Genomic DNA, 25,376 nt, shown 5'->3' with positions numbered 1-25,376 from the left:
TTCAATTTGGCATAGAGTTGATGGGTGTCCTGCCTGGAAGCCTCAGGGAGGACTGGGCTTTGAAGTACATAATATGTAGTATAATATGTCCCCTCTCTGTCCCCCAGGCAACTCACACTAACATAATACTGTCTGGAAATTAAATACTTAAACACGAAGCACACAAACACACACACAATTCTACACATTCACCCACAATCTTTCTGTCTCGTTAAATCAGATTTTTAAAAACGTAATATTTTGAATGTTGAAGGGAAAGGATGGGAAATATGTTTGACTATGACCTGTAACAATGATCAGCCTTAATAATGTCCCAATGAAGTGTACTTAAAATTAAACTTTTCTTCCCCTCTCTCTCGATGCAGAGTGTGTGTTCAGTGTATGTCCGGCCTTGTCCAGGTACCATGGCTCTGGTTCAGACCCTGCCTGTGTCCACAACTGACCACCCCAAGCCTCCTACCAGCCTCGACATCATCTCCCTCTCCCCTGTGGTTGGAGGGCCCTGTGGCCCCGGAGCCACCATGGGCTCCGTCAGCAGCCTCATCTCTGGCCGGACCTATCAGGAGCAGCGACACTGCCGGGCCGCCAGCGAGTTCAGGTAGGGTGCTACTCATTAGTCGTGGCCGGATGCCAGTCTGTTTAAGTGCTCTTACATACTTTATTGTTGTTCTGGTCAAGCCAAACATGGTTGGAAAATAAGTGACAAGGAGTTGGCATGATAGCACAAACAGACTGACACTCAGGCTATATTGGTTGTGGATGAGATGATTTCCTAGCCTGGGTTCCAGTTTTTTACCTTGTTTCTGCTCTCTTGCCAACTCCTGGGATTGTCATGCCAAACAAGAGCACAAACAGATCTTGGACCAGGCTAGTGATTCCTCCCTTACTGGCTCCTGAGTGGCGCAGCAGTCTAAGGCAGTCCTCTCAATGCTAGAGGTGTCACTACAGACACCCTAGTTCAAATCCAGGCTGTATCACAACCGGCTGTGATTGAGAGACCCATAGGGCGGCTCACAATTGGCCCAATGTCGTCCGGGTTTGGCTGGTGTAGGCCGTCGTTGTAAATAAGAATTTGTTCTTAACTGACTTGCCCAGTTAAATAAAGGTTACTTTTTTATACAATGGAAAATAGCTACTGTAAAAATGCTAAATACTGTAATTCCAATCAATTATTATTATAAATTATTTTTATTTCAGCACTAAGACACGCCATAACACCCCAACCACCAGCTGTTTCAGGCTCCAGGGTGATAGCAACACCCTGACCAGCGCGAGCTCCCTGGAACAACTACTGGTCATCAACAACCAGATCCAGATCACACAGCTCCAGCCCCCGCCACTGCCCACCAAGAAGCAGCCCCGGGCAGGTAACTCTGCTGGTGGGGTAGGGTGTGCGGCTGGAGGTGGTGGTGGTGCAGGGAATGGAAACTATGGGTTTGTGACTGAGGTGGTGACTGTAGGAGACTGGAATGATAACCATGTGGTGGCGGACGGGAGTCCGTGTAGCGACTCGGAGGAGCAGAGGGATAACCGAGGTCTCAACGGGAATATTGGCGGTCCGCCGCCCAAACTCATCCCTGTGTCGGGAAAACTGGAGAAGGTGAGTGTCGGATAGGGATTCCCAAAATGTCAAGTGGTTCCCGAGGTCATATCTGTGTATCCCTAATAAGTCCTAGTCAAGAAAAGACCATCCCAACTTCCCTTTGATAACGGCCATACATTTCATTGTGTTATCATTACTATACTTTTTTTCTTTCTCAGTTGTATGTTTCATTTGTAAAATCCTCACTAAGCTAATATACAGAACATAGAATCTAGCTAGCTAATAATACTTCTAGCTAATGGTGTAGTGAACTTTCAGTACCTCACTATTACCTAACTACTCCCAGCTAAAATAAGCAGCACTGGTGGTGTGCTAGGCCAACTACAGTACCAGTCAAATGTTAGGACACACCTACTCATTCCAGGGTTTTTATTTATTTTTAAAATGTTTCTACAGCGTAGAATAATAGCGAAGACATCAAAACTATGAAATAACACATATGGAATCATGTAGTAACCAAAAAAGTTTGAAATATATACAAATGGAAATGTATTATGTATTTGAGATTCTTGAAAGTAGCCACCCTTTGCCTTGATGACAGCTTTGCACACTCTCGGCATTCTCTCAACCAGCTTCATGAGGTAGTCACCTTGAATGCATTTCAATTAACAGGTGTGCCTTGTTAAAAGTTCATTTGTGGAATTTCTTTCCTTCTTAATTGAGCCAATCAGTAGTGTATTTTATTTTATTTTACCTTTATTTAACTAGGCAAGTCAGTTAAGAACATATGCTTATTTTCAATGACAGACTAGGAACAGTGGGTTAACTGCCTGTTCAGGGGCAGAACGACAGATTTGTACCTTGTGAGCTAGGGGATTTGAACTTGCAACCTTTCGGTTACAAAGGTGTATGGGGTGGTATACAGAATATAGCCCTATTTGGTAAAAGTCCATATTATGTCAAGAACAGCTCAAATAAGCAAAGAGAAACAACAGTCCATCATTACTTTAACACATGAAAGTCAGTCAATCTGGAAAATGTCAAGAACATTTCTTCAAGTGCAGTCGCAAAAACCATCAAGCACTATGATGAAATGGCTCTCATGAGGACCGCCACAGGAATGGAAGACCCAGAGTTACCTCTGCTGTAGAGGATAAGTTCATTAGAGTTACCAGTGCTCAGCATATTTCAAGACAGTTGGAAAGCATTCCAGGTGAAGCTGGTTGAGAGAATGCCAAGAGTGTGCAAAGCTGTCATCAAGGCAAAGGGTGGCTACTTTGAAGAATCTCAAATATAAAATATATTTTGATTTGTTTAACACTTTTTTGATTACTACATGATTCCATATGTGTTATTTCATATTTTTGATGTCGTCACTATTATTCTACAATGTAGAAAATAGTACAAATAAATAAAAACCCTTGAATGAGTAGATGTGTCCAAACGTTTGACTGGTACTGTATATGCTAACATTATTTTCCATAAATCCTCTCTCTCCTCTCTCTCTAATTGACTGTTAATTTCTATTGATCGAGAGGGAACCTTATTCACAGCTCAGACAAAGCCTGTAATAGATCATTTAAAACTAGGAGAGCGTGATGTTGACTCAAACTTTTTTAATTACTCAGACATTTTTAAAGTCATGTAACTTTGACATTTCCTAAGTCTATATAACACACTGTCGTTGTTATAATCTTAATTTTACAAACGTAGTTTGTGTTATAAGCAGTTTTAAAAGGTATATTTTTCTGCCCCTCATGCACCGAAAATTATTCACTGGCAGTCAGTCTGCGCAGCTGATGATGGCGCATCGAAAATACACCTAAACTACATTATACATTTTTAAAAAGTATGTGGACACCCCTTCAAATTGGTAGATTCTGCTATTTCAGCCACACCGTTCCTGACAGGTGTATAAACTTGAGCACACAGCCATGCGATCTCCATAGACAAACAATGGCAGTGGAATGGCCTCAGTGACTTTCAACGTGGCACCGTCATAGGATGCCACCTTTCCAACAAGTCAGTTGGTCAAATTTATGCCTTGCTAGAGCTGCCCCGGTCAACTGTAAGTGCTGTTATTGTGAAGTAGAAACGTCTAGGAGTAACAAAGGGCTCAGACGCAAAACGTACGGGACCGGCAGGTGCTGAAGCACGTAGCACGTAAAAAACATCAGTCCTCGATTGCAACACTCACTACCAAGTTCCAAACTGCCTCTGGAAGCAACGTCAGCACAATAACTGTTCATTGGGAGCTTCATGAAATGGGTTTCCATGGCCGTGCAGCCGCACACAAGCCTAAGATCACCATGCGCAATGCCAAGCATTGGCTGGAGTGGTGTAACGCTCGCCCCCATTGGAATCACGCTTCACCATCTGGCCGTCCGACGGACAAATCTTGGTTTGGCGGATGCCAGGACAACGCTTCCTGCCCCAATGTATAGTGCCAACTGTAAAGTTTGGTGGAGGAGGAATAATGGTCTGGGGCTGTTTTTCATGGTTCAGGCTAGGCCCCTTAGCTCCAGTGAAGGGAAATCTTAACTCTATAGCATACAATGACATTGTAGACAATTCTGTGTTTCCAACTTCGTGGCAACAGTTTGGGGAAGGCCTCTCCTGTTCCAGCATGACAATGCCCCGTGCCCAAAGCGATGTCCATACAGAAATGGTTTGTCAATATCGGTGTGGAAGAACTTAACTGGCCTGCACAGAGCCCTGACCACATCTAACACCTTTGATGAACTTGAACGCCAACTGTGAGCCAGGCCTAATTGCCCAACATCAGTGCCCAACCTCACTAAGCTCTTGTGGGTTAATGGAAGCCAGTCCCCGCTGCAATGTTCCAATATCTAGTGGAAAGCCTTCCCAGAAGAGTGTGTAGCCTGTTATAAGAGCAAAGGGGGGTCAACTCCATATTAATGCCCATGATTTTGGAATGAGATGTTCGACGAGCTGGTGTCCACATGCTTTTGGTCATGTAGTGTATATTGACTAATTTCATATAGAAATCGAGTTTCTTGAAAGACCAGATTTAATTGATAATAGTCTGATGGGTGAGAGTATTGTCATATATGAAGAATCTGATGAACAGCGGCAGCTTGTTATTAACACAGAGGCTGGTAAATGGAGTGCAAATCGTGACTTTTAAAAATTCCCCTACAGAGTCACATGCAGGTAAAACGTTTGGATGTCTATATAGTATCAGAAAGTGCAGATTCTGCAGTTTCACATTGAATATTCTTGCCAAACAACTCTTAAAAATGACCCGTTGAGCTCTATTTCCCAAAAACTTTTTGCCAGAATTACAATGATTCCAAACTCAAAATATGCCATTCTTTTCTTTTGAAATGTATTTTCTTAAATGCATAATGTTCCTTAAGACCTGCCCTTAATGAATGAATTGTGAATGATATTTGTGATTGTGTTTATTTAATGGATTTGAACATTTGAATTGTGGTGTTTTAGTGTTTTTTTCCGTTTGTACATACAGTGCATACGGAAAGTATTCAGACCCCTTCCCTTTACAGCCTTATTCTAAAATGGATTACATTTTTTTAAATCCTCATCACCCTACACACAATAACCCATCATGGCAAAGCGAAAACAGGTTTTTAACATTTTTGCGAATGTATAAATAAAATAAACAGAAATAGCCTATTTGCATAAGTATTCAGACCCTTTGCTATGAGACTTGAAATTGAGCTCAGGTGCATCCTGTTTCCATTTAATCTTTGATATGTTTCTACAACTTGATTGGAGTCCACCTGTGGTAAATTCAGTTGAGTGGACATGGAAAGGCTCACACCTGTCTATATAAAGGTCCCACAGTTGACAGTGCATGTCAGAACAAAAACCAAGCCATGAGGTCAAAGGAATTGTCCGTAGAGCTCAGAGAGAATTGTGTTGAAGCGCAGATCTGGGGAAGGGTTCCAAAAAATGTCTGCAGCATTGAATGTCCCCAAGAACACAGTGTCCTCCATCATTCTTAAATGGAAGAAGTTTGGAAACACCAATACTCTTCCTAGAGCTTGCCACCTGGCCAAACTGAGCAATTGGGGGAGAAGGGCCTTGGTCAGGGAGGTGACCAAGAACCTGATGATCATTCTGACAGAGCTTCAGAGTTCCTCTGTGGAGATGGGAGAACCTTCCAGAAGGACAACCATCTCTGCTGCACTCCACCAATCAGGCCTGGTAGAGTGGCCAGACGAAAGCCCCTCAGTAAAAGGCACATGACAGCCCACTTGGAGTTTTCCAAAAGCCACCTAAAGGACTCTCAGACCATGAGAAACAAGATTCTCTGGTCTGATGAAGCCAAGATTGAACTCTTTGGCCTGAATGCCAAGTGTCATGTCTGGAGGAAACCTACTGTGAAGCGTGGTGGTGGCAGCATCATGCTGTGGTGATGTTTTTCAGCGTCAGGGCTGGGAGACTAGTCAGGATTGAGGGAACAATATACAGACCAAAGTACAGAGAGATCCTTGATGAAAACCTGCTCCAGAGCTCTCAGGACCTCAGACTGGGTCAAAGGTTCACCTTCCAACAGGACAACGACCCTAAGCACACAGCCAAGACAATGCAGGAGTGGCTTCTGGACAAGTCTCTGAATGTCCTTGAGTGGCACAGCCAGAGCCCGGCCTTGAACCCAATCGAATATCTCTGGAGAGACCTGAAAATGATGGGGTATTGTGTGTAGATTGAGATTTTTATTTTATTTTATCCATTTTAGAATAAGGCTGTAACGTAACAAATGTGGAAAAAGTCAAGGGGTCTGAATAGTTTCCAAATGCACTGTAAAGCCTACAGTTGCATAAACTAATGAAATTGCTATTGTGTTCCCTGAAATAAATGTTCTTTCATATTCTAATGTTACATTCATAAACAGAAACCAATTGTAATTTTTTTCAATAACATGTGAAATCTATTTATTAGACTGTTCAAATGTTGACGTTCGTTTAAAATACGTTTTTGGCCCGATGAGGCCAGGCTTTTCAATTGTTAACAATCAATCACTTCACACCTTATAATCAATGTCAGAGCTGTCTTACATTCACTGACACACTCACTGAGGCCTGAGGGAAATCATTTAGAAAACTGCTTACCGGACCTGTGTGTATAGCTGTCTTTTTCTGTCTCTCTCTCCTCTCTTGATCTGTACCCCCCTTCTCTCTCTCTCGCCTTTCTCTTCCTGCCTCTTTCCTCTCCCTCTCTCTCTCCTCGTCTCCCTGTATTTCTCTTTCTATCTTTCTCCTCTCCCTCTCTCTCTTTTCATCCACCCTCTGTTGTGTCATGACATATTCAGTGAGATGTGAGAAAAATCATTAGGAAAACTGCTTACTGGAAACCAATAAATAACAATTAAACCAATCAGAGCCTTCAGAATGACCTTCCACCCTATCAGTGGCCCTGTCTTTATTGGGAGGAGACCAGGCATTCCTAATTAGCAATGCTGATATCACTAACGTCAGTTTCTTTTATATTTCCTTTGTTTTATCATACCTTTATTTAACCGGAAATCCCAATCAAGGGTTGCCCAGTGCTGTGGTTCTATGTGCGTTTGAGAGGGCCTTGATTAGATTTCCTTTGATGGGGCCTATCAGGCAATAATGAAAATAATGAACATGATAATAATTCATTAATCATAGTTGAAAACACAATGTAATGATGTCTGTACCTTTCTGTAAGAACCATTAACAAATACTGTCTTCCATTACAGAACATGGAGAAGTTTCTGATCCGTCCCACTGCATTCAAACCAGTGGTCCCCAAGAACCGTCACTCGGTGCAGTACCTCTCCCCGAGGCCAGGGGGCAGCCTCTCAGAGAGCCAGGGCAGCCTCAACCTCCTCCTGCCCCTACCTATCAATGGGAATAACGGAAATACTGTGGTCAACAGCCCGGGGAGCTACGGAAATGTCGTATCTCTGCTCTGCTCCTCCTCTTCCTCGGACAGTAAAAGGAACTCGTACAGCGGAGGACGCAACGCTCGCAGCAGCCAGTCCTGCTCCACGTCAGACTCTGGCCGTAACTCCCTGTCCAGCCTCCCCACTCACAGCAGTACCGGCTACAGCTTGGCCCACAGCGAGGCCTCTGGGTCTGGAGGGTCCGGGTTGGGCCTGGAGCCTGGGGCTGGAAGAACTACTACTACCAACGGAGGAGGGTCGGTGACCCACGGAGTTCACAGTCACTCAACCTCCCACGGTCACTCTAACTCGGACAGCGGGCGTTCGTCATCCAGTAAGAGCACGGGGTCGGGGTCGCTGAGCGGGCGCGGCCAGCCCCTGTCGGACAGTGGGTCGTGTGGGCACTCACCCCCGCCTCTGGAGGGGTACGAGGGGGTGATGAGGGAGCTGGAGGAGAAGCTGAGGGAGAGGGATTTGGAACTGCAGCAGCTCAGAGAGAACCTGGACGAGAACGAAGCCGCCATCTGTCAGGTGAGAGGGGAGTTTTTTTACTTTGTAGTTGTTCAGTAGACACCAAGGAGAGGATAATTGACTGAAACAGGGAGGTCCAATAACAACCCCTTGTTTTTGTTTTCAGTGGAAAGCGCTTTATTAACTTTTTTTCTTATGGTTTACCCTAATTAACACGAGTCACACGATCCTGGTGTGGCTCATGTCTGTGTAATGTCAGGGGCTTAAGCAGGCCTAAAGTGTTGCCTCGAGGACCAATATGTATAAAATGTTTCTGTTGTTTCTGCTGTTTCTATTGACTAAGCTAAATTATTCCATAGCTTTTCAAGCCGTAATAGTGCTGGTTCACAGTTTGGCCTCTGGATGTGGTATCTGTATGTAAACTCTGACCTCTAACTCCTGACCTCCTGTGCTGTAGGTGTACGAGGAAAAGCAGCGTCGCTGTGAGAGGGAGCTGGAAGAAATGAGACAGAGCTGCTCTTCCAAGATGAAACAGGCTACACAGAAGGCCCAGAGAGTACAACAGGCCTTACAACTACAGGTCAGATCTACAGTGTAGATAGACAGAGACAGGATACAGTATACAGAAACATGGATATACAGCGACATAGATACAGAAACATAGTATACAGGCAGAGCAGTTTTTCTAAGATGAAACAGGCTCAGAGAGTACCACATGCCTTACAGCTACAGGCAACAGACAGAGATACAGAGATAGTTCAGTCAACTTAATTTGGGAAGTAGGACCCTGTTTTGTATGACAGCAAGTTACTATTGTTTGTACTATTTGTACTATTGTTTGAAATGTTGCTGCTGTTTTGGTAGCATCTCCTGATTTTGGGACTGTCAAAATGCGACTCTAACTGTCTGTGTCTCTACTTCAGGTGTTCCAGCTGCAGCAGGAGAAAAATAAACTTCAGGAGGACTTCTCCTCTCTGCTACAGGACAGGGAGGTGCTGGAGAGGAGGTGTGCCTCCATACAGAGAGAACAGATCCAGTTGGGACCGCGCCTAGAGGAGACGAAGTGGGAGGTGAGACACTGAGGAGGAGAAAGGTCAGGAGTTTAGGGGTCATGGGTTAGGGTAAGTGTGAGGGTCAACGTTGATTCATGTACACAATTTCAAAGTAAGAGAATATTCACAAAATATGCACCCCCCCACCCAGGTGTGTCAGAAGTCAGGTGAGATATCCCTGTTGAAACAGCAACTGAAGGAGATCCAGTCAGAGCTGAGCCAGAAGGGTGGGGAGCTGGTGGTCCTGAAGTCCCAGCTGAGGGAGGCCAGGACCGACCTCCAAAACAGCCAGGCCAGGAGCCAGGAGGCTGGTTCGGCCCTGCGGACACGCTCTCTGGAGCTAGAGGTCTGCGAGAATGAGCTCCAGCGCAGGAAGAGCGAGGCTGAGCTTCTCCGCGAGAAAGTCATACGCTTGGAAGAAGAGTCGGTCCAGCTTCGAGGTGCCCTGGCCAATCAGGGAGGAGGCCAGACGCCGGCTAATAAGGGCCAGTGCATGAGCCTGCCCCTCCCCCAGGGCCGTGTGGGTGTGGAGGGTGGAAAGGGGGGCCCCAGCCCCTCGATGGGGTACCGTGAGGCGGAGGAGGGCAGGCTGGTATGGGGAGGGGAGAGTGATGAGGCCAAGACTCAGAGGCAGAGTGCTGAAGCTGTGCTTGGACTCAGGCAACAGGTGGGCTCCAACAATGTTTAGACATTGTTTTGTTAATTTATTATCTGCAGAATGGTGCTTGAATAATACTCGTTTTTGCACTGATCTGTTGTGTATTGCTGGTTTTCAGTCAATCAATGAATCAATCACTTCTCTGTCAGGTGGAGAGGCTGAGGGCAGAGCTGATGTACGAGAGGAGGAGCAGTGAGGAGCAGCTGGGAGGATTCGAGGAGGAGAGGAGGGTCTGGCAGGAGGAGAAGGAAAAGGTGATCCGCTACCAGAAGCAGCTGCAGCAGAACTACATCCAGATGTACAGGAGGAACAGAGATCTGGAGAGGGTGATGAGAGAGCTCAGTCTAGAGCTGGAGAACAGAGACATAGAGGACTACGACATCCACAGCGGCAGCAACGACATCCACTTTGAGGAGATGACCGCTACTGAGATCTAGAGGGGACAACAACAGGGGTGTCCTCTCGCCCCATTGAGATTTAGAGACCAGACAGAGACGTTGTCTAACCCCAGTGATATCAAAATCAAATCAAATTGTATTGGTCACATCCATATGTTTAGCAGATGTTCAATGCTTGTGTTTCTAGCTCCAACAGTAGCATCTCCTGATATTTAGGGACAAGGGTGTCCTCTCGCCGCCATGACTATTAATACCAGCACCCTGAAATGATCTGATTTCCCAATCACTGCTACTGAGAGGGCTGCGTCCAAAACGGAACCCTATTTCCTATGTAGTGCACTACCTTTGGCTAGAGAACAGGGTGCCATTTGAAATTTGCATCTAGGATATCGAGGGTATATGTGAACTTATTCCCCTAACCACAGTACAAGCACTCTTTACTTCCCTATGGACCGTTTGCTGTCATGGACATTAAGGGAGCATCTCTGTTTAAGGGTGGATCCGCTCCACTAGACATTGGGATGCACCCTCCTCCTGGACCACACAGGAACAGCTGACTACCTGCAGTCAGAAAAGACTCCATCACATCTTTATTCAGACTTAAAAGAGAGGTTAGTGTGTATCTCAATAGTTGAGAGTGTCTTCCTCTCCAGAGTAAGATTCACCCTCAGAGCAACACATCCTCCTTGCCTCCTCACATGGGTTTGATTGCCCAGCTATAGTACCAGCACTCTTTGGGACGTATATTATGACTTTTGACTTGAGAAACAAGCTGGTACCACTCAAACCTCGCTCAAATCAGTGTATTGAAAGCAAAAGGGAGAATCGAGTCGAGTATAATCACATCTGTATGGAGCACACAGGTGTGACTACCTGACCACCAGCACATAATGATGACATTACTATAACGATGACATCATCACCACTCGACTGTGTTTTCGTTCGTCCACAGGACTTTGTGCACCTTTGCACTAAAGCAATGATGTAAAAACACTTTCACAATTTGTGCTGTCAATGTTATATATACAGTGTTCAGTGGATCAGCAACTCATCTAGAAGTAGTACGGAAAGGACAAGAAATAATCCACTGGCCAGGAAATATGGATTTATATTCGGTGGAATTGGACTATGTAGTATTTTGATGGGATGTATCAGGACTGTTGGCACAAATAGCAAATGCAACTGTTCAGTTTTCAGCACTGGCTAAGAAAGGAACTGTAGTCTACATTCTTCCTTGTTCATGGAATCTTCAAAAATCCTGGATTTCTATCATTGGCTGCTTGCAGCTAACATGTCAACATTCTCTTCTGTCATTGGCTGAACCATATCTGTCAGTTGATATTGACTCTCAGCTCCCCATATCAGACTGAGAGATGTGGTGAGAAGGAAGAGAAAACCAAAAGAAGACATCAAAGGCTTAATGTGAGTGCTGTGTTGTGCTCTTCCTCTCTCTAAGCCAATAGTCACCCTATTGTATCTTCTCTACAACCTCTCTGATGTGAATGACACAAATAGAAGCAAGTAGCACTATGAGGGAGTGATTAGCATGGGAGATATCAGCACAAATGCAACCGCTGCCCTTCTCTCTCTCTCTCAGCACAAACATATCAGAGGAAGAAACACACCTTAATTGGTCAACTCAAGCTGCCCGTCAAAGATATCGATGCTGCATTGGCTGCTGGGACTGTTATGGAGCCGTATTGGATCAGTGAGCATATGGTGTCACTTTTCCTTATGGTATCACAGTGAAACCAACAAAACATCCCTGTTCAACTGTACTGAGCTCCCCCCTCCCTTGGCCTCTCTCACTGTCGCACACGCTGGACTGTGAATACTCTTCTAACGTTTTACTTTTTATTACTAGACCCCCCCCTTTCCCTCCCTCTCATCAAAAAGATAGTAACACATCCTAGACTTCCTGTCCCTTCTGGCCAGTAACTGTGAGGCTCACTCACTGACACCTAGATAATGTGGATGGCAAAATTGCATGTCTTTCCCTTGTCTGTCAAAGTCTGGGAGAGGACAGTCCAGGTAATGTAGGGCAGGGTTCCCCAACTGGCAGTGATTTCATTTGGCCTCCCAAGTTTTCTGAGCAAAAAAACATATATATATATTTAATTCTATACTTTTTAAACGTTGTTGGATATAAACGACTACAAACACCAGCAAATCAGCTCCAGGTGATTTAAATTTTGGAAATCTGTCCCAAAGTATTCCAACGCATAATAGTGAAATAGATACAAATGTAAACAAGGTTTGAAATAATTGTTTATTATTATTTTGCATTCAATTTGCGGTCTACAAATGATTTGTAATTATGTACCAGTCCGCTGACCATCCAAAATGTCAGCCTGCGGCTAAATCTAGTTGATGATCCCTGATGTAGGGGTTTGTGCTGGACAGTGCATGATATATTAGCCTAAGGCATGACAAACAGGTCATTATGGAACTGTTACAGTGGTTATATCAACATTTTGGCAACCACTGCCATAGAAATATCATTAATAGAATGTAATTCTATTTCTATGTGGGGAGCCATAGATAAATATTGGAGTCTTCAGTTGTGCTTCCTCATAAGAAGGGATTAAACTAGAGCTCTGGTCTTTTATATTACAGAGGTAAACAAGAGTTTATAAAAAGGAATCTAACAGATAAATGGAAATCAATATGATCAATGATGATGATGTATATATTTTTTTATATAGCACCTGAAGATATTTTGTGGTAACACCAGTACGTACCATTGTGGGTTTAATGTACAAAATATAATAAAGCGTTCTATATATCTTTCCAGTACCACAAATATACCAATGAGATGATTAAACACAATTGGAAAGGGTCTGGGAAGAGTGGCGCTAACATTGAAACTCCACTCTTTGTTGTTGACCAAGCCGCATTATGATTTAACAAACATACAAAAATATGGGAAATATCCAGCTTTTAGCCAAGGTTTACATTGGTCAGCACATTAATGGTCATCCTTGTTCAATGCGATTGAGTTTTCATTTGGCGGCCATTATTATCTATATCACCCAATATCATCGTCATCGTTGTGTTTGCCATCTTCAGACTACACTTATTAACACACAAAGCATTTAATCAAAATAATATCTAAACTAAAAATGCGTTCATCACATATGGTACAAACATTAATCTTCAATTTAGTCATATAGGTCTACAAGGTTACCATTTTACAACATTCAAGATGTATCTTTAAGAGAGGAATAGAACATATGATGTTCCAGTGTGGATGTACCATCATCTGTAACACAGTCAGGTGGAAAAAGCAGCTCAGGTGTCATTTTTTAAATTTAACCTTTATTTAACAAGGCAAACCAGCTAAGAACAAATTATTATTTACAATGACAGTCTACCACAGCCAAACCCTAACACAGATGACACGTTGGGCCAATGGGACTCCCAATCACAGCTATCTGTGATATAGCTCAGAATCGAACCAGGGTCTGTAGTGACACCTCTAGCACTGAGATGCAGTGCCTTAGACCGCTGTAATGACTAACACAGTAGCAAAGGTGGAATGGTTAACACAGTAGCACAGGTGTAATGGTTAACACAGTACAGTAGCACAGGTAAAGTGAACTGAAAGGGACCCCAGTGTTAATTTTGGCACTCTGTAACAGATTTAGTCATTTTGACTTAAATATCATTAAGTCTGATTCACATTTGAATAATGATTTAGTGTAGTTATTGTCAAAATGGCAAAAACAGTGGTCCATTTTTGTCAACTTAATCCATTTTTGTCAACTTTCATTTTAGTAATTTGTATTGCCTCATTAACTTATAGTAAACATAAATCACTGACTTCCATGTGCACATACATACATACAGTAGTAGCCTTGTTCTACTAACATATTTTTCTGCATAAAATCCTATTCTCATCCCAACAGCAGAAATATGACAAAGAATTATTTGGCCTCGGTCGCGTCCATTTATCAACGTTCCACAGACGCCGCGGCCACATGTCCAAAAGTAGAACGGGGCACAGACGTCAGTTCAACGTCTAGTTTTGATTTACATTTGGTTGAGTTGTCAACTAGCCTGAATTCAATGTGAGATCAACATAAAATGTCATGTCATTGGATTTAGGATAAAAGTAGGGTGTAAAAAAGACAACACTTCCTTACGTTGATGACTTTTTTCAAATCCAATCAGTTTTACACTTTGATTCAACTTCATCACATTAAATGATTTTGTTGAAATGACGTGGAAACAATGTTGATTCAAACCGTTTTTGCCCAGTGGGTAATGATTTCGAACAGGAGGGAGCTAAAGACTGTTTTGCCCAGTGATGTAGTTGATTAATTAAACCTCAAAACCTAATCAAGTCCCAACTAAGTCCCCTGTGCACGAGTCCAAGTCAGAGTCACGAGTCCTGGTCCAAGTGCTCGAGTCAGAGTCACCAATGGTCGAGTCACGAGTCCTGGTCCAAGTGCTCGAGTCAGAGTCACCAATGATCGAGTCACGAGTCCTGGTCCAAGTGCTCAAGTCTGAGTCACTGGTTCCACTCAAAATAAAGCCATTTACCCAGTCAGAGGTAGTGTAGTGTCAAAATTAATTTATTCAATAAATTGTTTGCTATTCCTTTTCCTTTCTATCTATGCCACCAAATGTTTGCATAGGCTACTGGTAATGTTACCAGGGCCACGTTCAGTTGCAAAACGTTGTTGAACGTTGCAGATAGAAATTCCATGAATAGAGCCAACGTTATTCCTTATTCAACATGTCAGATAGAAATGTGCTATTTAGAACAAACATGCCTATCAGAGCGTTCCGTCCTGCTGAACACGGCCCAGGTTGTTAGCAATAACTAGCTAATGAGGTAACATGACTGAACAAATTGTAGTCTAAATAGATGGTTACTTGTCCGGTCCTAGTTTTAGAACAGATATGCTTTATGAATGTTAAATGCGCCCCGCCAATGCATGATAGAAAGAAAAAACGTAGCGTGGGTATTATGGTTCAGACCTTTAGAGCGGTAATCTCAAGACGTTTTCTTAAACCGTGTCCTTTTCCTGCAGTCTGAACAGGTAAAAACCACAATGGAATCTGATAATTCAAGCCACATTTCAAACCACCTTCGTAGATGGCTTGAAGTCAGATACAAATCTGATTCCTGGTCAAGTGACTTGTGTCTGAACGGGAAAATCAGATTTATTTGCCCTCAAGTGGTTTTGAAAGTTGGATAATATTTTCCTTTGAGGCTATAAAGTGTTCCTACACTATGATTTTGAACATTCAAAGCAACTGGGAAACATTCTACATAACTTCTAAGTGATGAGGAATCATGAACACCACCACAGATCAGTTCTAAAAACTCTTGTTCAGTCCACTTAGTAGTCAGACTTGAGATCATTTAGTCTCGTCTTGTTTTAGGCAACTGAAATATATATTTTTGTTTATTTATATTTTTTTTCTGGTCTTTTTAGTCAGTTATAGTCTAGTCAACTGCCACTGAAAAAGTAGGTGTTTGACAAATATTTCAGTCCTTATTTTTGTTGACTAATGTAACTGTGAGGAACCCCCTCGGTGAAAGCACAGTGCACTCTGGATACCCCTTTCAAAATGTCTCACTTTTCTTTATAACCACATAATAACAATTTTCTGTGTAAATACAGTCAGTATCTAACTGAAAATGACATACAGGTAACTGCCAAAATAAAGGAAACACTTGTGTAAATGAGGGATACAAAGTATATTGAAAGTAGGTGTTTCCACACAGGTGTGGGTCTTGAGTTAATTAAGCAATTAACATCCCATCATGCTTAGAGTCATGTATAAAAATGCTGGGCAGTCCGTTATTTTGGCTACCATGGCTATGCTTCCCCCATAGGATTACAAGGCCCTGGCCACAGGGCACAAGTGATCACTGAATGGTTTGATGAGCATGAAAACCAGATCTCAACCCAATTTAACACTTATGGTAGATTGTGGAGCGGTGCCTGAGACAGCGTTTTCCACGACCAACAAAACAACAGCGTTTTCCCTCCAATAGAGTTCCAGACACTTGTAGAATCTATGCCAATGTGCATTGAAGCTGTTCTGGCTCGTGGAGGCACAACGCCCTATTAAGACTTTGTTGGTGTTTCCTTAATTTTGGCAGTTACTTCTACATTGAGTGACATTCTAGTCCTTTACTCAGACCAAAATATATATTTCAAATGTAGCCACTGCGACTAGACCAAAGCAACGTAACACGTTTGTTTGTATTTGTCTTGTTTCTTTTCTTCCTTAGTGTGCCTAAGTATACAATTATATTTTAGTGTGTTTAGGTGTTCTGTTCCTTTATTAATCCATGGTGTTTGTAGTCATTCATGTATATTTTCATGCTGTAAATGTATTGTACAAAAGTACGTTTGTTTTTAATTAAAGATACAAAATGTCACCATGGAGTAATGGTTATTGGAATTTACACTGATGCACTGGTGAAAATAAATATTCTGAAGTGATGAAGGCTTTTTGGGGTGAATCCTAACTCCCTCAAATATTCACAATCTGCCATCGCCATTGAACAAATTCATCCCAGTCTTAGTGAAAATCTGACTTAAGTGGAAGTGAAGATTTGCCCCTTCATATTTATCAGTTGACAACCAAACTACTTCCTGTAGCTACTTCCATTAATATTACACGATCCAGAGACACAGACAGACGGTGTAAAGTGTCAGTAAAACATTTATTGTGGTAAATTAATACGATAGCTCTGAAAACATTTTGGATGTACCTTATTATATGTTTATTACATGTATATTATGCTTAATTACACACACACACATACATACATATATACACACATATACATATATATAAATAACAGAAGCTTAGCCGACCATACTGCCATTGAGCTTTACAGCAGCATTTGTCACCAGCCAGACATTCTAGCCCTACAGCAAGTCATATGGTCGAGTCTCTCAGGCACCTCTCAGGCCCTCTGCCGCTCATAAAGGTCAGGAACTATGCGTGGTGCACTGTACACTCTGGTGATTCCAGGGAGTTCGGGACCTAAACCTAACCTAATATTAACCCTTGACCTAACATTAGCCCTTCATCAGCCCTTCCCAGACCCAGACAGTCCCTCTCTCTTCACCCCAGTCTTAGCCCCTCTGCCTCTCAACCCAACCTTAGTTTAAGCCACTGGTCCTCACATCCTGTACATCATTTAGGTTTTCCTCCATCTCCTCCACATGTCTGTTCAGGCTCAGTCCACAAGCCTATGTAATCAAGCATCTAAAGTGGCATCCTGCTCCAGAAACATGAACTCTGATTGCCAGAAATACAGTTTTAAACAGAGCTGCAATTTGTACTAATCCCCTAGACATCCACTAAACCACAACTATAATACAGAGGCTTAATCTGGACTATAAACCTCATGACGTTGGACACAGTAATCTCTCTCTCTCTGGCAGGACCCTGGTGGACTGAAATGGTCCCTGGAACTGTGTGTATAGGGGGGGTCATACTTCCTGCGTGCGAGTGGTGAGAGTGTGGGTTGGTGAGTGAGTGAGTGAGTGAGTGAGTGAGTGAGTCTGCGTACATGCGTGCGTGCCTGCATGTTTTTTCTTTCTCTGCTTCCACAAAATAAAGTTTCCTTCCTTTGAAGTTACCTACAGTACATTATATTAATATGATTGCTATAGCTGCTGACTCTTAACAACGCTAGCTAACAATATACATTAATATAGCAAAAGGGATACATATAATCCAGTCTATCTTTGATAAATATTATTTATCACATTATTATACTCAAAGTAGGTGCAGTAGACCCACATGTCGACTGCAGTTACAACATAACATGTCACATTACCAATTTTTGTTTTAGCAGTATTTCCTGTTTTCTATGGAAACATTGTCCCTTTTGCCCTAGAGGAGAAGCAAGCGTATTGGTCAGTGTAAGAGGTACCTTCCTCTCCTCTGTGAGTGGACCATTCCCTTCCATTCCGAACCATCTGCATCAGACGAATCCTCATCTTCTGTAAATCCACATACTTGTATCTGACAACGTTCTGGTTTGAACACCAGCATTTCATTCATTTCCATTTCCAGACAAAGAGGGTTGGTGAACTGCACCTCGGAGCATCCTTTTTGACAGGCCTGTAGTACTGAGGTTGTAGTATTTGTGTAAGCCTAACAGTGGGCTAGTCAGCAGGGCTCTTTGGGTATTTAGGGCCCCTTGGGGACCTTGACGATGAACACCATGGAGTCTTTGGCCTTGTTGCTGAACGCCCGGCGAATTACGTCCACCGCATGAAGATGGGTCACACGCTGCAGAGACTCACCGTCCACCGACACCAGCTCATACCCAGCCTGGAGAGATACACACACAAAGAGAGAAACACACACATACACACACACATATGCATGCATAGACACAAACATAGACACAAACACACAAACCATACACACACACACAAATACAGGTTAGAGGTGATATACACACACATAGGCCTACACATGCTTACACATGCTTACTGTGCATCCCACTTAGCGTCTTTTTCTCTAATCTCTATACTCATATCCCAGTAGATGAAGCTCAAGGTTATGTTGAAAACACACACACACACACCAACCACACTTAATGCCTCCCCCTGCATTGTTTCCTGCAGGAAGAGAACAGAGCACTGCCGAGTTCTAGAACCCCGAGGAGAGGAAGTTCCTGTGATGTCATCAGTGCACACCGAGGATGCACCTGGCTGACACTCACAACACAACCCCACTGAATGGCTACAACATAATCACACACATAATCTATTTTACCCAAACCTGCTGGAACATCTCCCCTCATGAAACTGTTGTTCAACAAAATATTTGATCATGTTTATTGACCCAAAACATTCATGCCCTTCCTCCCGTGATGCCAGTATCAAAAAAGGTTGATCCATTTAACTAATGTCATTCATCCTCTTTGGTAAACATTTATGGATGTTATTTTTGAGGCTTCCTCTCTCTCTCTCTTTCTCTAACCAACAGGCATCATCCACTAAAGGGTCCTCCCTACTGAATTAGATCTCTCTATTGTAGTCTGGTTTGACATTACAAATACAGTATCGAAATGACAAATAGTTAGTTATTGTTATACTTTAAACCTATTCATGTGGATTATTCAGCTATGTGCATTGCTCTTAATTTCTAGGCAGTGGTGGTAGTGGATCACTATCCAGACTCCAGGCCATATTTCTGGAGAGAGCAACACTAGAACACCAGGACAGGTTAAATGGTATAATCATCTAGTTTTTAGAGTACTGTGAAGTACACACCCTGCAAACAATAATCAGTTGTTAGGATGTCCCCAGAATGTCACAAAATTGTCTCCTAAAGTTGTCAGGACGTTGTTTCATGGTCCCCTAAATGTTTTGTCTAGTTCCCGGTTGGTCCCGAGATGTCCCCAAGGAAGTTTTTAGGACGTTCTTAGGACATTGTGTCATGGTCCAATGGATGTTTTTGTCTAGTTCCCGGTTTGTCCCATGGACATCACCTGATGGTCCCAAAGAAACGTCGTCGTCCCCCACGCGCAAGCTATTTTCATTACACATCACCCCTTGCTACTGTTGCCAAGCCCATCAAGGCCCTGATTGGTGAACCAGAGTTCACGCAGCGTTCTTAGAACCTCTTCAGTGGGATAGCATCGCACCGAAACCCTTAAGGGACCTAACGGGAATGTCGCCGAATGTCCACAGGACGTCCCCTTTTTGCTGGGCAGCGATCTTACTGAGCAGACTGGTGTTCTAATGGGGGATCTCAGCTAATAGCCCAGATGAAAAGGATAGATAGAGAGAGAGAGAGCAGTAACCAGCACATGGCACGGATATACACTGTACACACATTCATTTACACACCTTGTGTCAACCATGCATACGCACACACTTCATGTCTAGATGGGATACAGCTTTTGTCAAACTGACGTCAAAAGTTGATTTATTTTTCATTTCAGCTAACCCTAACCATTTTAAAAAGGGTAATAAAATGATCCTATCCTGCTATGTTAATGCTCCTAACCTGCTGCGTAAGTTCTCCTAACCTGCTACAAAAAGTCAATTTTGACAAAAGCTCTATCCCTTCTAGACAAAACCGTCAAGGCAATAGCAAGCGTGACACACACACACACACACACACACACATACAGACCTGGTGGCTAGCTTAAAGATAGGCGGTTATCAGACAGGAACAAGGGGATAGGATGTGTGTGAACAGTCAGTCTGGTGTAGTAATCCGACTTCCCCCTACTCTTAGTGTGTGGCAGATACACACAAGTTAGGAACAGGCTATCAGGCTATGCCTAGGAATTAAGGGGCTAGAGCAAACCAACCATGTCTAGCAGCTCCGTCTATATTGGTCTGTCTCTCTCTCTCTTTCCCAAACAATTCTCTCCCTCCTTGTCCTTCCCTTCCTCTCCTTCACAAAGGTCTCTGTCACGTTTCTGTATGCATGCATGTCAGTGTGTGTGTGTGTGAGAGAGAGAGAGAGAGAGGGGGAGAGGGGGGGGGACTCAGAGGGGAATTCATGGAAACTGAAAGGCTTAGCCGACACCAGATCCCTAGTGTTTGACACTCGAGTCAGGGCCCTATCGAACCTGGGAAGTGCTGTCACCTGATATGCTCACGGCAGCAACACACCCACAAACACTCCTGATTTTGAAACTTCGACCTAGTGTCTAGAGATCGCTACAGTAGGGTTGTCTCAGACATTACTCCCTTCACCACACTGTAACCTCTAACCTCTGACCTCATCCCCCTGCTTCATTCAGTATCTCTTCCCTTCTATTAATACACTCTGGCTGAGTCATATTACCCGTACATTACCTGGCCCAGCCCATGTACCTCATCAGTCATACTGGAGATATAAACACACACACACACACACACACACACACACACACACACACACACACACACACACACACACACACACACACACACACACATACACACACACACACACACACACACACACACACACACACACACACACACACACACACACACACACACACACACACACACACACACACACACACACACACACAAAAGACCAAGCTAGAGTGCCATTTACAAATGTCACAGACCAAAACTGCTAAACACGTCACCCTGTTTCATCGGGCGCAGCTCTGATTAAAACATGAGCTGCCCTAATATTGCTAAAGAAGCTTACCTTCAGAACATCACTGGTAGAGGCAGCTCCTCCTGGAAAGATCTTCTCTATCTTGATCACAGGCTGCACCTTGGACTCCATCCCACCTGAGATACTGATACCTATAGAGCAGAGATAGAGAGTTTATACACAAAGGGCCGATGGAGGTGCAGGCTATTGTTCCAGCCAATCAACTAGTAATCCTAGTCTTCAGTCAAGACTTAGTTTATGTATTTATAGGGGTATTTTTAGTGCCGTCAGAAAGTATTTACAACCCTTGAGTTTTTCATATTTTGTTGTGTTGCAACTTGAATATAAAATGGCGATTTGGTTTCACTGGCCTACACACAACACCCGATAATGTAGATTCGTGTTTTTAGACATTTTTACAAATTAATAAGAAAAATGTAAGCAGACATTGAATATCCATTTGAGCATGGTGAAGTTATTAATTACACTTCGGAGGGTGTACCAATACACTCAGTCACTACAACGATACAGACGTCCTTCCTAACTCAGTTGCTGGAGAGGAAGGAACCCGCTCAGAGGTTTCACCATGTGAAATAAACTCAGCAAAACAATAAACGTCCTCTCACTGTCAACTGTGTTTATTATTTGTAACTTACAGTTTTTTTCGATTGCTAAACGACAGTGGACACAACTGGAGTCACATGTGCACAACTCTAACTACAGTCTGCACAGCAGCAGTTCATGTGGACCAAACTCTAGTTCGTTTTTCATTGCTTGAACACAGTTTTCAAAACTCTACACACTTATCCCATGACTTTAACCACAACCTGCACAACACTGTGGATTTACAGCACTTTGTTCAAATGCTAACACACTGCTGTCAAAACTGTGAACCACACATTCAAAACGGAATAGATTTCAGCCTTGTGCCTTTCAAACACTGCTGATTGCAATTTCAGCTGAAAGGCTAAGCAGATGTCTTGTTTTAGACTTGTTAGTGAACACACACATATTACATTTTGGAAATGGAACAAGGAAGATGGGTTCGTGGAGGGAGAAGGGTGGCAGGGAGAGGGCGGATGCGTGGAGGAAGACAAAGAAGACAAAGAGCTGTTATTTCAGATGAAATAAGGGCTACACTTATAGACCATGTCGTGAATCATGGTCTCTCATTGAGAGAGGCAGGGTTGAGGGTGCAACCCAATCTGCAAAGATCCACAGTGGCATCTGTAATGCAAATTTTCCATCATGCAAACAGGTGAGAGTTACATCCTTACAGTAAATGAAAACATTACAGGAATCTATTTTGTATTGCAATCATAGAATATTTACACAGATATATATTACAGTAAGTTTGACTGTAAAATATATTTTTACAACAGGACCCAAAGGCTGCCCCCAACAGGGGGAAGAGGAAAAATATTTTCAGATGCGCAGGAAAATGCTATTGTTGACATGGTTGTTGTCAACAATGCAATAAAACTGCGGGAGATTCAAGATAGAGTGCTGGCTGATAATGATATATTTGAAAATGTTAATTCTGCCAGCACAACAACTATTACTCGAGTCCTAAAGAAACACCAAGTTACAATGAAACAGTTGTACACTGTACCGTTCGAGAGAAACAGTGAACGGGTAAAAGAGCAAAGATACCAATATGTCCAGGTAAGACGTCTGAGGTTACTTACACAGCTATACAAAATATTTACAGCAAAAAAAACACTAGCATTTCTACAGTAAAACTGTGCACTTACTGTTTTTCAGAGAGTAATGGAGGTGGAAGCACTGGAAAGACCACATTCATTTGTATTTATCGATGAAGCTGGATTTAACCTTGCCAAAACACGGCGCAGAGGAAGGAATGTTATAGGTCAAAGGGCCACTGTGGAGGTTCCAGGCCAAAGGGGGGGAAATATCGCCATGTGTGCTGCAATGGCCAATGATGGTTTGCTTCTCAACACACCACTCATTGGCCCATACAACACAGAAAGGCTTATAGCTTTCCTAGAACAGCTCTATGCTCAGCTAGTGCCAGCAGAACAGGGGGAGCCAGTAAGAAACCCCCAAGTTTTTGTCATAGTTTGCGATAACGTTGCTATTCACCACTCTGCAGCTGTCACAGATTGGTTTGCAGCACATCACAGATTTATGGTTTTGTACCTGCCTGCATATTCACCCTTCCTCAACCCAATAGAGGAGTTTTTCTCTGCCTGGAGGTGGAAAGTGTTTGGTCACCACCCACATGACCAAATGTCTCTTTTGGAAGCCATGCGTGCCGGATGTGAGGACACGAGTCCAGAGGACTGCCAGGGATGGATAAGGCACTCCAGAAGGTTCTTCCCCAGGTGCATGGCAAGAGAAAACATTAGATGTGATGTTGAAGAAAACCTGTGGCCTGATGCTAGAGAGGCAGGATTAGCCCCTCAATTATTTGTTCGAATTACAGTATGTACTTTTAGTTTCTACCTTTTTTTCTCATTACTGTAATTCCGTAAATTACTACAGACTATTGAAGCAAACTGCTAATTTTCATTTACCTTAAAGAATTGTTATGTTCTAAAAAATTTAATAAATCATGTGAAAGAATGTCACTCTTTTCTTTGAAGTCACTGAAATTGTTCAAACTGTAAAGATGAAAAGTTTGTATTTTCTGTATTGGTGTTTGATGCTAGTGTTTTTCCTCTCAGTGTGTTCTGAGTGACAGTGTGTGTTATCTCAGTGAGGGTTGTGCATAGTGTTTGGCTGCACTGAGCGTGTTTTGAGCCATGTGTTAAGAGTTGTGTTGCTTGGAATGAGTTTTGCAGGTGATGTGAACTGTTTAGCTCAGGTGACTGTTGGTAGTGCAGACTGTAGTTAGAGTTTTGCACATGTGACTCCAGTTGTGACCACTGTCGTTTAGCAATCGAAAAAAACTGTAACATGTGTAAATATTTGTATGAACATAACAAGATTCAACAACTGAGACATGAACTGAACAAGCTCCACAGACATGACTAACAGAAATGTAATAGTGTGTCCCTGAACAAAGGGGGCGTCAAAATCAAAAGTAAGTCAGTAATTACTGGTGTGGCCACATTAAGTACTGCAGTGCATCTCCTCCTCATGGATTTGCCCGTTCTTCACAAGATTTGCCCGTTCTTGCTGTGAGGATGTTACCCCACTCTTCCACCAAGGCACCTGCAAGTTCCCGGACATTTCTGGGGGGGAATGGCCCTAGCCCTCACCCTCCGATCCAACAGGCCCCAAACGTGCTCAATGGGATTGAGATCCAGGCTCTTCGCTGGCCATGGCAGAACACTGACATTCCTGTCTTGCAGGAAATCACACACAGAATGAGCAATATGGCTGGTGGCATTGTCATGCTGGAGGGTCATGTCAGGATGAGCCTGCAGGAAGGGTACCACATGAGGGAGGAGGATGTCTTCCCTGTAACGCACAGCATTGAGATTGCCTGCAATGACAAGAAGATCAGTCCGATGATGCTGTGACTCACTGCCCCAGACCATGACGGACCCTCCACCTCCAAATCGATCCCGCTCCAGAGCACAGGCCTCGGCGTAACGCTCATTCCTTTGACGATAAATGCAAATCCAACCTTCACCCCTGGTAAGACGAAACCGCGACTCATCAGCGAAGAGCACTTTTTTCCAGTCCTGTCTGGTCCAGCAACGGTGGGTTTGTGCCCATAGGCGACGTTGTTGCCGGTGATGTCTGGTGAGGACCTGCCTTACAACAGGCCTACAAGCTCTCAGTCCAGCCTCTCTCAGCCTATTGCGGAACAGTCTGAGCACTGATGGAGGGATTGTGCGTTCCTGGTGTAACTCAGGCAGTTGTTGTTGCCATCCTGTACCTGTCCCGCAGGTGTGATGTTCAGATGTACCGATCCTGTGCAGGTGTTGTTACACATGGTCTGCCACTGAGAGGATGATCAGCTGTCCGTCCTGTCTCCCTGCAGCGCTGTCTCATAGTACAGACATTGCAATTTATTGCCCTGGCCACATCTGCAGTCCTCATGCCTCCTTGCAGCATGCCTAAGGCACGTTCATGCAGATGAGCAGGGACCCTGGGCATCTTTCTTTTGGTGTTTTTCAGAGTCAGTAGAAAGGCCTCTTTAGTGTCTTAAGTTTTCAGAATTGTGACCTTAATTGCCTCCCGTCTGTAAGCTATTAGTGTCTTAACGACCATTCCACAGGTGCATGTTCATTAATTCTATATGGTTCATTGAACGAGCATGGGAAACAGTGTT

At 43.4% G+C, this 25,376-nt stretch overlaps 2 protein-coding genes across 6 annotated transcripts in view; one reads left to right on the top strand and one right to left on the bottom strand.

The window, feature by feature from the left end:
* The window catches only part of LOC110502653 (leucine zipper putative tumor suppressor 2 homolog), a 100,118-nt gene extending 83,694 nt beyond the window's left edge, over positions 1 to 16,424 (top strand). For all 5 annotated transcript variants that reach the window (XM_021580862.2, XM_036960332.1, XM_036960333.1 and 2 more), the window contains 7 exons: positions 366 to 598; positions 1,198 to 1,600; positions 7,257 to 7,973; positions 8,371 to 8,493; positions 8,837 to 8,983; positions 9,117 to 9,632; positions 9,773 to 16,424. In XM_021580862.2, coding sequence (XP_021436537.2) covers positions 405 to 598; positions 1,198 to 1,600; positions 7,257 to 7,973; positions 8,371 to 8,493; positions 8,837 to 8,983; positions 9,117 to 9,632; positions 9,773 to 10,060 — 2,388 coding nt within the window. In that variant the 5' untranslated portion in view covers positions 366 to 404 and the 3' untranslated portion in view covers positions 10,061 to 16,424. The remainder of the gene's footprint in view (positions 1 to 365; positions 599 to 1,197; positions 1,601 to 7,256; positions 7,974 to 8,370; positions 8,494 to 8,836; positions 8,984 to 9,116; positions 9,633 to 9,772) is intronic.
* Positions 16,425 to 16,713: 289 nt separating this feature from the next.
* The window catches only part of LOC110503107 (PDZ domain-containing protein 7-like), a 47,417-nt gene continuing 38,754 nt past the window's right edge, over positions 16,714 to 25,376 (bottom strand). The window contains exons 16-17 of the mRNA XM_036959901.1: positions 21,182 to 21,282; positions 16,714 to 18,340 (exon numbers count right to left, since the gene is read on the bottom strand). Coding sequence (XP_036815796.1) covers positions 18,197 to 18,340; positions 21,182 to 21,282 — 245 coding nt within the window. The 3' untranslated portion in view covers positions 16,714 to 18,196. The remainder of the gene's footprint in view (positions 18,341 to 21,181; positions 21,283 to 25,376) is intronic.

This window comes from Oncorhynchus mykiss, chromosome 23, assembly GCF_013265735.2.
Source record: "Oncorhynchus mykiss isolate Arlee chromosome 23, USDA_OmykA_1.1, whole genome shotgun sequence".
Classification (NCBI taxonomy): Eukaryota; Metazoa; Chordata; class Actinopteri; order Salmoniformes; family Salmonidae; genus Oncorhynchus; species Oncorhynchus mykiss.
The sequence above is the reverse complement of the archived record's forward strand: the minus strand, read 5'-3'. Positions and strand labels throughout refer to the sequence as shown.